The 17,136-nt window shown below is 33.9% G+C and overlaps 1 protein-coding gene across 6 annotated transcripts in view; it reads right to left on the bottom strand.

Annotated features, from left to right (window-relative positions):
• Positions 1-4,035: 4,035 nt before the first annotated feature.
• The window catches only part of LOC143234044 (uncharacterized), a 35,473-nt gene continuing 22,372 nt past the window's right edge, over positions 4,036-17,136 (bottom strand). For 3 of the 6 annotated variants that reach the window (XM_076471063.1, XM_076471064.1, XM_076471065.1), the window contains exons 13-18: positions 14,259-14,583; positions 12,799-12,896; positions 11,407-11,695; positions 8,935-9,035; positions 5,015-5,180; positions 4,036-4,869 (exon numbers count right to left, since the gene is read on the bottom strand). In XM_076471063.1, the coding sequence (XP_076327178.1) occupies positions 4,772-4,869; positions 5,015-5,180; positions 8,935-9,035; positions 11,407-11,695; positions 12,799-12,896; positions 14,259-14,583 (1,077 nt within the window). In that variant the 3' untranslated portion in view covers positions 4,036-4,771. The remainder of the gene's footprint in view (positions 4,870-5,014; positions 5,181-8,934; positions 9,036-11,406; positions 11,696-12,798; positions 12,897-14,258; positions 14,584-17,136) is intronic. The other 3 variants (XM_076471066.1, XM_076471067.1, XM_076471068.1) reach the window with 3 other exon arrangements.

The raw sequence follows: 17,136 nt of genomic DNA, 5'->3' as shown, positions 1-17,136 counted from the left end.
AATTTTCAGTGTCAGCACATTCATCCATTTGAATAGACTCTTGACGGGCCAGGCATGGCCAGGTGGTTAGGGAGCTCGACTCATAATCTGAAGATCGCGGGCTCGAGTCCACGTCACACCAAACATGCTCGCCCTTTCAGCAGTGGTGACGTTATACTGTAACGGTTAATCCCACTATTCGTTGTTAAACGAGTATTTTTTTGTGTATTATCTCATGCCTTAATTTACAACTTATAAATTTGACATTTTCTCAGTCAGTTGTTTCTTTCAACAAGTGAACTTCCCATAGGAGTAGATAAACCAAAGTGTTGTTTGTATTTGGAATTAAGTACAAAGCTGCACAATGGGCTATCTCTGCTTTGCCCATCAAGTGTATCGAAACCAGATTTCTAGTGGCGTGAGTCCTCAAACATACCGTTGTGCCACTTGGGGGCAAACAAGAGTCAACATCTCATGAAATGATTTGTGGAGAGAACGTTACCACTTTAATTTCTTTAGATGTGTAACTAATATTTAATAAGTACTTTGATTTAATTACTAAGCATTTCAGTTATGTCGCTAACCCTTAAAAGCACTTTGGTTATACTGTTAGCACCTATTAACCAGCATGAGAAAAACCTTTTAGGAGTTGAACTAGTCCAATAAGAAACCAAATATAAAGTGAATATTTTCTAGTACAACAATCTGAAAGTTTGTCTCGGGAACGTAATCACTCAAATATTTCGTACTTTTTCTTTATTACTTAGCATTAATAATACGAAAATAATTAAAATGGAAAATGGACTTTTAATTAGTTCTGTATACAAAAAAGGAATTAGTACACTGCTAATTTAAGGCATCACGTATTTTTTAGGGGGATTGGTTTATAGGTGTCAGTTATGATAGGTTGTGAAGCACGTGCGACGTTCTGAAGTTATTTTAATATTTAACTCGTTCCTGGAACGTGAAAACAAAATTTATAAATAAAGCATGAATGATGCTTTATTAACTTGTCTAGTATAAAATGAAGATTTTTTCTTCATTCAGTCTTATTAACGAAGATGTCGAATTTTCTTCATAATTATGGTATATGCCCTTCGGTGGTTCAGCCGTACTTTGAAAATTAGCATAATGCTAAAAAAAAAGCGTTCTTTTTATAGTGGCAAATACAGCACTCAAAATTATAAGAGTCATGATTTATTTTATCTTATGCATTTCTAATATCCAACAGACTAATTTGGCTTAAAATTTATCACACATTTTACGAAATTCTGTAATGCTTAAAATTATTTTACTGAAGTTTTAAGCTGAATAAAACAGTAAAAATCAACGACCATCATGCAAACGGTGGTGAGAGACACCAGTATCTGCGACAACAGTGAGACGTCTTTGGGGCGTCGATTTTAAAATAACTTGTTCTGCGTTTAGTTTCGTATCTATTTTCAGCCTCTTGAGCTTAATTTTTTTGTATATTTTCTTTTTATAGTAACACTATCCGCGTCCTCTCATTTATAAGTTCACGTCACAGTGTTGCATAGAGTGTGGAGGGATCTTTCATTTCTTGAAACTGGCTTGTTTTTACCTAAAGACTATATTTATATTTCTGCTCTATTTTCTTGAAATTGCTTTAAATTGTAAAATTCCTATAAAAAACATCTAATCAAAATATAAATCAATAATGATGAATGTTTGATTTGCAAAGCTACACCTGCACTAACTTAGCGGTGTAAGCTAGAGAGAAGGCAGCTATTCACCTCCACCCACTGCCAACTCTTGGACTACTCTTTTACCAACGGATAGTGGGATTGAGCGAAACATTATAATGCCTCCACCTCTGAAAGGGAGAGCATGTTTAGTGTGACGGGGATTCGAACCCGCGACCTTTGGATTATAAGTCGAGTGCCTTATCCACCTGGCCATGTAGAGCCGAATAAAATTAGACTGATAACAATAAAAACATATGATGTCCGTCGTGTCCAAGATTTTCATTGGTGTTAGATATAATGGAAATTCACAGAAGTGAAAGAAACGTAACATTGACAACCTCAGAAAAAAAATTGAATATTAAGAAGAAATCACCTTTAAAGAAAGAGTTTCGAACACCAAATTACAGCGGCTCAAAAAGGAGATGGACTACAGAGAATAAAATAATCATTACTTAAAGAACTGTGCATCAGTGATAACCATTTCAGCGAACAGTGTCGATAGGTGCCACAGCTGTTGAAAAATACGTGTAAATGACAGTTGTAGCAAGTGTAACAAGAGTTGTAAATACAGTGACATAATAAACTTAAACGTATACTTAACAGTCAATTTTACATAAAATTGAAACTAAGCTTTTATATTCAAGTTATTTTGCAATTACAAAACCTAGGTTTTATAAACTTCGTATATTAATAATACATAAAGCAGTCTACATGTTCTAGTACAATAATATACTATCAAGGATGGCCCTCTAGATGTTAGTGTGTGTTTTCTTGTAGCAAAGCCATATTGGGCTAGATGTTAGTAAGAAAATCTAACAGGTTTAATGTTGTTAGTTCTAACTATAATTTAGTAATATTAAAATCGAAATTGTTATGATTTTACTCATTTCTTTTCATATTTAACAGTGACAATTGTAGGATTAAGGGACACAAATATAAATTTTGGCAGAGTAGGAGTCATTGTCAATAAAGACAGTTTTATTTTTCTAACAGGGTGGTTGGTTTTTGAAATGGATTGATTTCGGATGTTGGGGAAGTAGTAAATTTATGTGGGTTTAAGGGAAAGCTTAATAAGTGTATGAATAATAAGGGCTGGCGTTAAGATGTTTAAGAAATTATTAATAATTTTGGTTTAATTTAGCCTAAACAGACCAATTGGTTCCATGTTACCGTATTTTGCGCCTTGTAAGACGTACTTTTTCTTCAAAAATACCTTAAAAATCCTCATGTCTTCCAAGATAAAAGTGATAGGTTAGGGTAAAAGGTTAGCTTAGGGTTTACTTAAAACGGCCTCTTATACAGATTGTAATCCCATTACTTACCAATTTTAAGTATTTACAATAGCATAAAACAGTCAGTTTTACTGATATTGTCGATATGCTCTGAAAAATATAATGTATTTAATTGTATTTACTCTGTTGAAAAAAGTCAAGGCTACATCAAGGTGTTCGTTGCTGAGTCAAAATATTTTTTCTTATAATTGTCTTTCCAAAATTAGAGTGTGTCTTCCACGATGTAGCGTCTTAAAAGGCGTAAAATACGATACTTCAAAGCAGTAAATTTTGTAGTGATTATTTTTATTAGAGAAACTGTGACATGAAATCTGTTCACAGTTTGTGAAAAACCTAATATTAAAGGTTTTTATTTTGTAATATTTTCTTCGAGATTCAACATTATTTCCAGGTTTATTGTTAGATTGTTTCTCTCTTTATTACAAGTGTAAAGTTTGTGAAATGTGCCAAGTACTGGATTTTATAAATATTATAACTATCAAATGTAATGGAACGTCCTTTGTAGCTTAATACATTTTAGTACAAAGACTCATTGGGAGGTTTAACATGTTGGTCTGTTTCGTACATAAAGCGAAGGACGAATTATCCACACTTTTAATTTGTTTAATAAGATCTTACTTCGTGGGAAACATTATTGCCCCATGAAATAACAATGTCTAATGTTTCACTTTCATTGTTAGGCCTTTATGCATAAATTAAAAGATGTATATATTATAACATATTTGATGAATACGTAAGCTAACTAACTTAACTGTAAGGAAGGTAAGTAAATCTTTGCTATTGATAAAACCTACTCAAATTTTATAAGGCATATAAAGAACCTCACTGGAAAGTGAAACCTCATTCTTAAGTAATATAAATACAGTAGAATTTCAAGGTAGACATTTTATATATAAGAAGGATATACCGAAACTAAGATCATTCACTGATACTTAAATATTTGTGCCTTTATAGGTATTCAAACATAATATCAAATTAAAAGCTACTTTCATTTAGTAAAGTACTCTAGTGTAAGTGTGTTATCTCAGAAAAAATCCGGGGTATATAGGCGTATCAAGTCTAGTTTCACAATCATTACTTTTTATTGTTAACTGGATTTACTTAGAATACTAATAAACATATTAAATGCAAAGCTACCAGTTACAAAGATACAATAAAAGTAATTTAAAGAAATACCTACACTAATTTTACTCAAACAAATGTGAACTTTTATTTCCTTAAGATCCATCCATATATGTAATGAAAGAAATTATCAGTTATTAATTAATAACTTTGTGAACTTTTGCTATTGCTGAGAGAGTGAATTAGCTACAACGCCCTCTATACATAACAGTCTGAATCTTTTACATTTAGTAAAGGACTACATTCTTTAGTTAAAATCTAGCTTCTAAAATATATTCACGAGCAGAAGAGCAATCACCGGATACCGTGGATTTTGCATATCGAAGTTTCCTAGGCATGAATAACGGTGGGTCGTTTTTGGTGTACTTTGGTGTTTCCATAGATGACTTTTGAAAGAAAGCACTTCTGTTCGTTTTCATTACTGTAGTGTCCGAGGTGATTGAACTCTTATTCACAGCGTAGTTACTTAATACTCTTTTCGAATAACTTTGAGCAGAAGTCGATGTCACGAGATCTTCATAGGAGTCTTTAGCCTATGAAGAATGATTTTTATCGTTTTCAGATAGACCAAAAAGCTTTGAGTTTACAAGCAAGCAACCAGTTTTCACAGTTGATTTAATTGAAGGACGAAGCTTCACATTTTAACCGTCTTGAGTGTAATTTACCATTATTTCATTCATTTTTGAGACGTCTGGTTGATTTTGCTGAGAAAATATCACCGTCTAGATTTTTGTGGCTTGCTATCCTATTCGTCAACTCTGATGGTGTACCTGATGAAGAACAGATAAATTTATGAAATACATTCAACTATATGAGTTATACTCTGTAATCCTGCTTGCAACATTTTAATCAAAATTTGCTCAGTTACGTCTAGTTAAATAGTAATGTTTAAAATTAGATAATGTATTCTCTTACTGTATAAAGCTCTTTGGGCGTCATCCTCTGATGTTAACAGATTATTAAACTCAACAAAATTGAGTTGGTTTTCACTCCTACAAGACTTACTACGTGGCAGAAAAATAGCATTCTGGTTAATTTCAGGTGCCGCAGTCTTTATGAAAGACACACTCCGGGTTTCTTCCTGGAGTCGAACATAAAATACCCAAACTCATTATTAGAGACGATTAACGGTGTTGAATAGTACATTTTTATTCATTTTATGATAGTATATACATAAACAATAGAACACCGTTATTACGTAAGTATTCCCACAGTTTCTCGTGATGACGAGAAACCCATTTGAAATGAAAATCTATTCTCGAGACGGTTAGTATGGGTATTAAAACTTTAATTGAAATAAAGTACAGAACAACATTTCGACCTTGTTAGGTCATCTTCAGTTTGTAGGTAACTTTTATGACTTCATTTTTCAATTTTTTCATATTAACTGATTAAATAAACTGAACCTTTTTAGTTTATGTGCATAATGTAATGTTTGCCTCTCAATAATTTATATTATACATTAGGATGAAAAAAGTGCTCAAATAACCTAATTGCCAGACCTGTAATACAAAATTACAAATAACACCTATTTATAACGTACAATAATACAATATATTATAACGCTTCTATGCAATACAATTAGCAAACATAAAATCCCCCAGTTACACAGCGTTATGTCTGTGGACTCACACCGTTATAAACCAGGGTTTCGATACCCGTGGTGGACAGACAGCCCACTGTGTAGTAATTATAAAAAAACTAAACAAACAAACGTGAATGACGTTCTACTTTATAGCACTAAATGTCTTGAACAATGCTTACAATTATTGTGCACAAAAGTGCTTTAATTTGTAACACTGAAGTGGAAAAGCCTGGATGTGATTTTTTCATCAAGATAATGATTGTAGTCAAACTAAGTTACTTTGGATTTAGAATTTTATTCCATACAGGTCTCGGTTGTGCTTGTTTTATTATTTCCTCTCTATAATCACGAATGTTCTTGAAGATTGGAATTCAGCTTGTTATCGGTGTTCTTATCTGTTTATTTCTCCTTGTTTAGCTGTTTCTTTGTATAAAGAAAACAACCAGTTCAGCCACTTTCCTCACCACATTTTTACAGTAGATAGTGATAAGTTGTCTTCAACTAAATACACTAGTTCTTTGATATATATGGTATATTGCAACGTTGCCTTTCTCTGCCACTGCGTACATATAACTGAAATTTACTTTCAGCTTTGTAGGTACATTTTCTTTTTGGGAAATGTATAACTACGTCATCTCATTATCCAGTTCTTAACCAAACAAGAGTAACTAGAGAAGAAATCTAGTTTCGTGTATTGATTCTATAAGCTATTATCGAGAATGGTGAGCCTTGGTCTAATATCTGTGGCCTCTCTTTCGTACACCTGGTCAGCTTATACGACATCATATAGCTGTTATTTCCTACACGGAGACGAATGGCGGATATTTGCTTCTGGTTTATTTTTCAAATTTTTAACGCATTTTAATACACAGCACTGACGAAGTTTTTTTTTATTATCAATTGAAAATGTTTTTTCAACTTTTCATAAAAGCACTTTCTTCGCTAGTTATTCACAATTTTGGTGATTTGAGAACAACACAGTAGTAAACGAGCTGCACAACTCTATGGTAACGAAAATAAAAGAAAAAAAGTGGTGCAGCTCACTAGGGGTGTAGGTGAGTTCAAAGAGCGATGGTCAAGTCTCATTATTTGATTAGAGTAGCCCAAGAGTTGATAGTAGGTAGTGCTATATGTTTAGTATATCGCTTCAAAATTAGGGACGAGTAGCACAGATAGTCCTCAAACATCTTTGCGCGAAATTCAACCACTATAATAACGTTCTATGTGTGATAAGCATATACTTTAGCCAATTCATAAAATAACCTGTAACCACAACGATGTAATCACTTCCATTAACTGACACTGACTCTTTCCGGTGATCCCATAACACTATAGTGTTGTCATTAGTAACACTGCTTCTTTATGGATCTCTTTCTTTCACATCAGGCTCGGCATGGTCAGGTGGTTAAGGCACTCGACTCCTAATCTGAGGGTTCGAATTCCAGTCACACCAATACATGCTCGCCCTTTCAGCCATGGGGGCATTATAATGTGACGGTCAATCTCCCTATTCGTCGGTAAAAGAGTTGGCAGTGGGTGGTAATGACTAGCTGTCTTCTCTTTAGTCTTACATTACTAAATTAAGGGTGGCTAGTGCAGATAGCCCTCGTGTAGCTTTGCGCGAAATTAAAACAAACAAACAAACAAATGCTTTCACATCACGCTTTGTAAATGTGGTACTAGTGTTTCACAATTTGGTGATATTCAGTCTAGTAATGTACACGTACTCTATTCAATATCATTTGAAATTCGTATTACCTGGATACTAAAATATTGTGTTATGACATTGTTTTCGTGACTGACTTGACTGTGGTTGTGTCACTGTGAAACACTGTAATTATCATATTAATTATTATTATAAACTAATTTGATGTTAAGTGTGAATGTCTTGTAAGTATCATATCAACAATAAAACGTTTTGTGTGTTGTTAACTCAGTCCATCTTATAGACATTATACAATTGATCGCGATATCCTCACAATACAAAATAATCATTTGTGATGTATCGAGCGTATCAGGCCATGGAATATTTCAACCAATTTGTTGATGGCTTGAAAATGATAAAACGTCAAGGAACGCACATAACTGGCAATCTCCCTAATAACCAACCAACAACAAGAAGATCTAGCCAGGACTGGTTGGCTTTTCATCGGGATTTAGATCCATATGGAACAGGGAGAGTTAGACACACGTTTGACCTTTTCCTCCCCTGCACTGGTCTTATGGTTGCAATTATCGAATGTCAAACGTTACACAATAGAGAGCGTTGATTTCATAATATTTTATATTATTAATTCAATAACCTTTTTCCAGGGTCATGTCCTTTTATGTACCACGTTCATCATTCACACTGATATACACTTCGCTGTTGACAGTTCCATATATAGTAATTTCTACATGGAATGTCTCAAAGATGACTCCATCAAAACAATCACTCTACGCACCAAACCGTGGCTCAAATATATTAAGTGTACATTCTTAGTTGGACCTCAGACTAATTGCAATATTCAATAATGTATGAACCATTCGTAATGACCCACTTGAAGTAAAAATGTATTCTCAAGACGTTTGGTATTTATACTAAAACGTTAATTAAAATAAAGTACAGAACAACGTTTCGACATTCTTAGGTCATCTTCAGGTTAACCCAAGAAGGTCAAAACGTTGTTATGTACTTTATTTTAATTAAACTTTTAGTACCTATACCTATCGTCTTGAGAATACAGTTCATGAACCACTTGAACAGCTTACATCCTGCCATGTAATTTACAATATAAATAACAAAAACCCTTTACTAAATATGATGGTTATCAAGGACATAACTCAAATGACCTTTACAGGAATCACACAAGCACGAATAATGCCTCAACTATAAATCAAACAACCTGAACCGCGTTAAGACAGTTTTTACAGTGGACAAGATGAAAGTCGCAGAAGATGATCTAAATCTAACAAAAATATCTATAATCGATATTACTGTTTCGCGAGTTTCGTATACTTTCTTATGAAATTAAAAAAAGCCTAGTAAAATATTTATAAACATTTTGAGCCAACAAGAAATCGTCAGATCTGTTTCAATTCAAATTGCGTAAACTAGTGTTGATAATATTTTATATAATGTTCGACTGGTATGTAACAAGACTACATTCTGCTACTAGAAATTTACATATTTACAGTTTTGCAAACACAAAAGGGGTTGTAAGATGCTAAACAAAATATTATGTAAACAAACAAAGGTTCGTACACTTACCTTCGATTTTTTGTTCTCTTCATTTGTATTAGAATAAGAAACATTATTAAGTCTGTCTTTTGGACAGATTGTCCTATATTGACAGCTATATTCTGAACCTCCTAGAAAACCAAAATGTAAGTAATTAGTTCAGCTAATATATATACAAACCGCTATGCTAAGTATCAGAAGTTTGAAGGTTCGAGCTGAATACGTTATGTGCTTTTAGTTGTGAACATATATTATAAAAACTATTGTTGAATGATTTTAGTTGTGGACATATATCATAAAAACTACTGTTGCTGGTTCTCCTCTATCTTGTCAGCAATTCAAAACTGAGAAGGCTCGAGATCTCTAACTTGGCCCACAGTACGTATGCCACATAAAGTGTTCTTTTGGTTGAGAACGCTATACTATTAATACAATTATTTTTCCGTGCTAAATTAATGTGAGTAGTTAGAAACATTCAGATTCTTTGGAAAAGTTAGAAGATAATGTATTGAAATATTGTCTGTGACGTGATTAATTTGTTTGTTTTCAGTTAAGCACAATCGACTATCTGTGCTCTGCCAACTACAGGTATCGAAACCCGGTTTCTAGCGTTATAAGTCCGCAAATATTCCGCTGTGACACTGGTGGGGGTGAGTAACAAAATACACCATATACGTTTTGATCATACCTATATGATAATGTAATACTAAAAGAACAGCGACACAAAGTAGTGGATTGTAACAACAGAGATTTTCGAAATAAACATGAAAAAAAAAAAGGCTTAAGGTGTTAATGATAAACAAATAATAGCATACAATATTTCTAAGATCAAGTTAAATTAAGTCATAAATATATATATATATCCAAAATCTACCAAATAACATGCATTTAGTTCAATGTAACTAAATGATGATTCTTAGATGAAGTACAAGCTCAGTTTTACAGCAAATAAATAAAATGATGCAATGTGAGTACAATGTAAGTACAAGTTCAGTAATGAGTAACGCCAGAATGTTGTATACTGTCATGTTTATGAAGTAGCACCTACTGTTTGATCTAAAGCACAGTTTGATTTTTTCACTCAAGCATTTTTAGATGAATCTCACTTATTTTTCTGCGTTGCCTTAACCACAGACACTTACATTCAAGGTACAACTGTAATGGGAAGTGACTCGTACATTGTTTGTTTTTAGTTTTGCGCAATGGCCCGGCATGGCCAAGCGCGTAAGGCGTGCGACTCGTAATCCGAGGGTCGCGGGTTCGCGCCCGCGTCGCGCTAAACATGCTCGCCCTCCCAGCCGTGGGGGCGTATAATGTGACGGTCAATCCCACTTTTCGTTGGTAAAAGAGTAGCCCAAGAGTTGGCGGTGGGTGGTGATGACTAGCTGCCTTCCCTCTAGTCTTACACTGCTAAATTAGGGACGGCTAGCACAGATAGCCCTCGAGTAGCTTTGTGCGAAATTCCAAACAAACAAACAAAGTTTTGCGCAAAACTACACGGATACTCTCCACGCTGCCCGTCCCTAATTTTGCAGTGAAAGACTAGAGGGAAGGCAACTAGTCATCACCACCCACCGCCAACGTTTGGGCTACTCTTTTATTAAAGAATAATGGGACTGGCCGTCATAATTATAACGCCCCCACGTCTGAAAGGGCGAGCATGTTTGGTGTGACGTGGATTCGAACCTTCTCTCCTCAGATTGCTAGCCAAGAGCCCTAACCATTTGGCCATGTACAACTCATACAACAAAGAAATATGCAGATGAGGAAATTACTAGTATTATACCTTATTCAAGCAAGTTACATAGGACTGGAAACTGTTATCTTTAACCTTGAAAATATGTGAGAAATAGCCAGAGGCAGCAGTAACATTGACTCTCATTCTGAGCTGAATTATGGGTAATGAAATGAGCACTGGGAAAAAAATGTTCGGAAGATATATTGTTATAAATCGATGTTCTTTCTCATTCACTGTTTATTTCGCGCCTTAGTAGTTTTGCAATGAACATAAAGTAACAATAAATTCTACGTGCAATTGAGACTGAATGTAAAATCAAGCGAATTCATAAAGTTTTGTAAAAAATAATAATGATAATTATATAGCTGTGGCTAAGTTACATAGTACTTCACTTTGTCGTTTTATCAATAGCAATTTTATTCGGATTAAAACAGTCTGCTCTCTTGTGATATAAATGAAAAAAACTGCCTTTTCTGGTGAGATTTAGTTTTTGATGATCTCTAAAAAACAAAAATGATATCATAGAATTTCTATTAAGTCACTAAGTTTGTCTGGTTTCACACTCAAACCATTATTGTTACCATGTGTAACACGGCGCCCACTCATTCGTCTTCGTCTAGTAAATTACGCCTTTAACGTCTAGCTAGGTTTTAATTATGAAATCTATACTAGTGACTGCTTATAGTATGATGTATCTTTGAAACTTACTCAGACTTTATTTCATCATTGTTATGTATGTAATGATAAAATAACGTGTAACGTACTTTCAGCTTTGGGCTGATGGGAAATACTGTTGAGAACTTGTTGCTTTGCTGTTGATGAGTTATTTGCATCATATCCTGCTGCTAATGTGTTGCTGTACTTGGTTAAAAAGACGTATTTTTCACTGTCTGGATCTTCTTTTCGTAGCGGATGAATACTTTCGCAACTGGGATTTTCTGTGTACGTCAGTGTGATGTTCTTCTCTTCCATTGACTGTTTTCTTAGGGAAGAAACAAGGGTCTCAGGGGAGTTCTCAATATCTTCACACGTCACGGTCTTTTGAATATCTTCCTACAATTGATCATGTAACATCCATAATGTAAATACAATATTATAGAAAAGCATGTTGCATATAATTTGCTAAACAGTAGTATCTTTAGAATTCCTATAATTTTAGCATAATAATAGAAAATGAAAACAAACACAATTTTCTATCGTCAGAATATTCAAGTTTTATAAATGATAGTAGTAGCTTCCTTTAAGTATTTGTGCCCTAGTGTCCTGGCGAATCACGTATTCCAGTTTAAACTATTTAAATTAAATAAACTGTAATATATACATACGAATACAATGTATGATAGAAGTGCTTAAACATCTTTGCATTGAACTAAATAAAATATATTTTTAAGTGAAATTATCAAATACAAATCATTCTGATATTCTTGTCAGTAATGATACAAAAGTAGTTCAATAAAGCCTAATTGGTTTAGGTTAACCGCAAAGGTACACAGTGAACTATGTTTGCTCTGCCTACCAGTATCGAAACCCGTATTTTACTATTATAATCCTACAGACTTTCTGCTGGGTCGCTGGAAGGATAGGGACGGGAGCACAAATCCTGATGTAAGATACTTACAAACAATTGAGTCCGGCGTGGCCAGGTGGTTAAGTCATTTGACTCATAATCTGAGGGTTACAGGTTCGAATCCCCGTCACACCAAACATGCCTGCCCTTTCAGTCGTGGGGGCGTTATAATGTGACTATTCGTTGGTAAAAAGGTAACCCAAGAGTTGGTGGTAGGTGGTGATGACTAGCTGCCTTCTCTCTTGTCTTACACTACAAAACTAGGGACGGCTAGCGCAGACAGCCCTTGTGTAGCTTTGCGCAAAATTCAAAAGAAAACAAATCAAATCAAACAACTGTGGATGTTTACGTGTTTGTATGATATTTGGCTCGTTTGATACAATAATAAAATTTGATAAGAAATATTTTATTGTAAACATTCAGATTAGAAGGTGTTCGCTCATAGTTTCTCAACGTGACATATATACTAACAAGTAGAACATATATGTCATTAGTACAGTATTGCCTTTCAGACTTTCCACTAAGAAAGACAAAATACACAGGATGTTTGATGAGCTATTCAATGGATAAACTAAAGATTATCACTAACCCTTATCTCCATGTCTTCTTCATTCGTATCAAAATGAGAAAAAGTATTGCTTCCATGTTTAGTACAGGCTGTGTTGCATCTGCCACTTAAATCCAAACCTGTAAAGAAGTAATACCTAACTTAAAACAGGATTACAGAGTTTGTAACACGACTTTTACGTACTTATTGCTTAAGATTATTATATCTTTTAACAGGCACGTTAAACGTTTTTCGTTCTTGTACTTCATTTGTACTAACACTTACAAATTACATAAGTATTCAGATGCCTCGGATAAATCAGTATTTACGTTATTCGAGCACCAAAGAACCAGCGGAATAACAATTAGATATACGATATTTGGTATCAATTACACGAAATAAAAAAGACAGCAACATTATAATATCTGAGGACTGAATAATCTAATAATAAAATAAAATTTCCAATAGTTTTGTTTATTTGTTTAGAAATAAGTACAAAACTGCACAATGGGCTATCTGTACTCTGTCCACCACCGGTATAGAAACCCGGAATTTTGCGATATAAGTCCCCAGACATTTCTGGGATACATTTCTAATATTCATATGTACTGAATTATTTTTCTCCTTATTGATTTAACTTGATTGTTAAGCATACAACTGAAACAAAAATAACTTTCAATCTTTTAATTTTCTTTGCAATATGTAGTTCAACAGACTCGATGCCTCTTTTACGAAATCGTAGTGTATAACGCATGTAATCTCAATGGATGGTAACTTTCCACTAAATATAGTTTCATCATTTACATATACATATATACAAGAGATTCAAGTGGTAATCATATTAGTCTATCATTTGATAAAACGTCTCACTCATAAATATTTTTCGAACAAAAACTGCTTCTCTTTTGCAATGCAAAATGTATAACTCGATATCATATTTTTCCCTACTGACCACGATTCATTTAAGAGGTGTTTTGTGTGTGTGTGTTTGAGTCATCATGGCGAAGTCTTACTGCACTTCACCTTGTTGTACACCTATAGATAAATATTTTTCATTAAAAGAAGAATCTATGCCATGTGGCATTAGGCAAACATAACTGATATAGTCGCATTCTTGTTCCTAAGGTCTTGAAATTTGAATAACATTGAAACAAGTTGGATGTTATCATAATAATCTCAGAACATGTTTTAGTTTAATAACTAACTGGCTGTTATTTAAAACAAAATCACTTGCCATCTTGTACAGCCAAAGGTCATATCTCATGTGCTTCATTTAATGCTTATCACTCCAATAGAACATATCAGATGAACAACCCTAAAGCCAGTAAAGGATGTGTATAAATATTACTTCAATTGCCATGAACGTGACGTAGAGAGATACGTTTTGTTTACTACAGGTAAACATTACGTTTGGAGACTGGAGGCTTCAGCTATCTCAGCCGAACTTTATTTTTTATTATTAGTAGTTTTATGAGGTTGGTTTAAAATAATTTATAACTTACTTCTGGTCTTGGGGCGATGGGACTTACTGCTGTGTAACTTTTTCTTTGCTGTTGTTGTGTTATTAGCATCATCTTCCGAAGTTAACATATCACTGAACTCGATTGAACAAACTTCTTTTCCATTTTCTGGTACTTCATTACTTTGCTGAATAACATATTCGTAATAAGGATTGTGAACATGCCCCTGAGTAGCTGTCAATGTTGCGTGCATGTTGTCTTCGGCATTTGTTGGTTGGTTTCTTTGTGGAGGTACGTCATCGCTCGTGTTAGTTTCAGGACCAACAGTCGTTTTGGAAGATGATTTAGAGATATGTCTATCTTCTTTCTAAGTGCAATACCCCAGTACAGTGTTAATAGCATATCATAAAGTTTAAAATACTATCTTCTAAATAGAAATATGGACATAAATGTTTCCGGTAATAAAAAAAGAAAATAAATTATATTAAGCAGCCTAACCCTATTTATGAATTAAATATATTATCTTATTTGTTCGATTATTTTCAAACAAAGCCACGGTAGGCTGTCTGTTGCATTCGATGCTGGTAATCGGACCTCGCTATGAATCCATAAATTTATCGTTGTTCAACTTATTTTTATAGCAAGTCACATTTCTACTTCCGAATTTATGAATTCAGCGCTTTCTGTTACGGTACTTTCATTTACACTGATTTCTCACAGATAATAATAGTAACTGCTGAAACTAAAGTGTTTAGGAGAAAATGTGTTACACAATCTGACCAGAATGAATAAAGAAATGAAAAGAGAGACACAATCGAATAAGACATATAAACATAGATGTTGTACGGTCTGAAACCAGTGGTCATAATTAACAAGTACGTACTTATTCACATAGCGTCAAGTATCTCAAAATATACTTTAAGTTCTGTGAGGTTATTTGATCACTCGTATTAACAAATACAGAAGAGGAGGGACCTTTAAACATTCCTGAGTATGTACATGACTGATGCGAGTAGGCGATAACACAAGCCTAACTAATTCTCAAGCGACATTTTTAACGGGAAAATGCAGGCATACCCAAGGAAACGTCCTATGATAATGTGTGACTAGTACGAATATATACGCTCTATTTTTAACATGCGTCAACACATGTATGAGAGAACACTTTTGAAAAACTTTTGAGAATCAGTCTGGTAATAGTTATGGGTAATTGGATATGTTTTTCTCATGGTCCTTCTTATAGAAATACAAAGCTTTGTTTCAAGAGTTAGATACGCTTGCTGTTAACGATATTTTGGGATGTAACCTTAGGAAATGTAGTGAATCTCAAATTTAAATAATAAGCTAACCATAGAAAATAATATATATAATAAAAGTATGATAATTAAACTATATATATTAAATATTCTAACTACTACTAGTACAGTATATGTTTTCTTATAGCACAGCCACATCGGGCTATTTTCTGTGTCTACCGTGGGGATCAAATCCCTGATTTTAGCGTAGTAAATCCATAGACTTAACGCTGCACCAGCGAGGGACAACTCTTACTACCCTGAAAGTAACATTAATGAAATAACACGGAACATAAAAACACTAACCGTTAGCTTCAAGTATTATCATAGAATTAATATTCGTTTAACAACATAAAGTATAATTGTAAATAAGCAAAACTTTCCTTAATCACCCTAAACCGTCTTTTGGTTAATTAAAACCGATTATACAACTCTGAGAATGAAAGCCTAGGGACATGGCATCTGAGATAATTTAATTCGACACATGTTATTGTTTAGATATGGAGTCATCTAGCAAAATGTTAACGAGAATATAGCCAAAAACTAATGTTTATGAAGATGTAGTGTGAAAAAAGAAAATTAAATGTAAACCTGAATCGTGCAATAAATAGCTAGAATATTGGTATGTAATTACAGTATAACGGTGTCAAATTTAGTAAAAAGGAAAGCGGTATATTAACCATACAACAGGGAAAGTCTAACATACCTGATCCGACTTTAACTAGCCTCTGTCATCTAATAAGTCACACAGAGAGACACCAGGAAGTAACAAATAAAGTTAAATATTCTGTAAAAGCCAAAAGAAATATGAGATAAGATTTGAGAAAGCTCATCTATGTAAACTAATAAAAAAATAAATTTTTCGGGGGCAAAGTAATGTGAACTTCTGAATTGACTAAGAAAAATCTTATACACATGCTGAACAAGTAAAGAAAGAAATATGTTTCTCATTTGCCGGATGGGAGGCACGTGCCTTCTTACATATCTTGCGACGCTCATGAATGAAGCACTGTTATCCTCCTTGTAACGAAGTGTAAGGGATTTGTTGTTATATTTTAATATCTATATTTGTTTCAGTTTAATATGCATTAAAATTTATGTAACGTATATTGTTAAATGTGTATTTCGAAAGTCCCGTCTGTTCTCTAAGTTTGTAGAACTTTCTCGAGTGTTAGAACCAAGAATTCATGATGGGAGTATATTAAGTACTAGTGATTGCTAGTATTGTGGCCAACTGAATTTTCGGGAATCTCGCCTAATGAGTATAAAAGATAGCCATCGCAACACACGGAAAGACAGTATAATATATTGCTGGGTCGCTGTAGTCAGTATACTATAAGCCTCTGACGCTATAATTGTGGCAAACGTTTATTAATTGGAAAACTATACATATTTGAGCAGGAAAGTTTATAGGTTTCAAACATTATAAACCTAAGTGAATTATATTCGGACGCTAGTATTTCTACGAGAACATTAGATATTTTCGTCGAGAAAAAACTCCCGTGTGAAGAAGCGAGCTCGCTTTTTTCCGTCAAGAGAAATTTATCTATGTATCAACATAGAATTAATTCGCTCCTCGTGAACAGTCGATAAAATTTTTAGTTCCAGACCAGGTAGAAGACAGT

This window comes from Tachypleus tridentatus, chromosome 12 (assembly GCF_004210375.1).
Source record: "Tachypleus tridentatus isolate NWPU-2018 chromosome 12, ASM421037v1, whole genome shotgun sequence".
NCBI lineage: Eukaryota > Metazoa > Arthropoda > Merostomata > Xiphosura > Limulidae > Tachypleus > Tachypleus tridentatus.
This window is presented reverse-complemented; position numbering and strand designations above follow the sequence as displayed.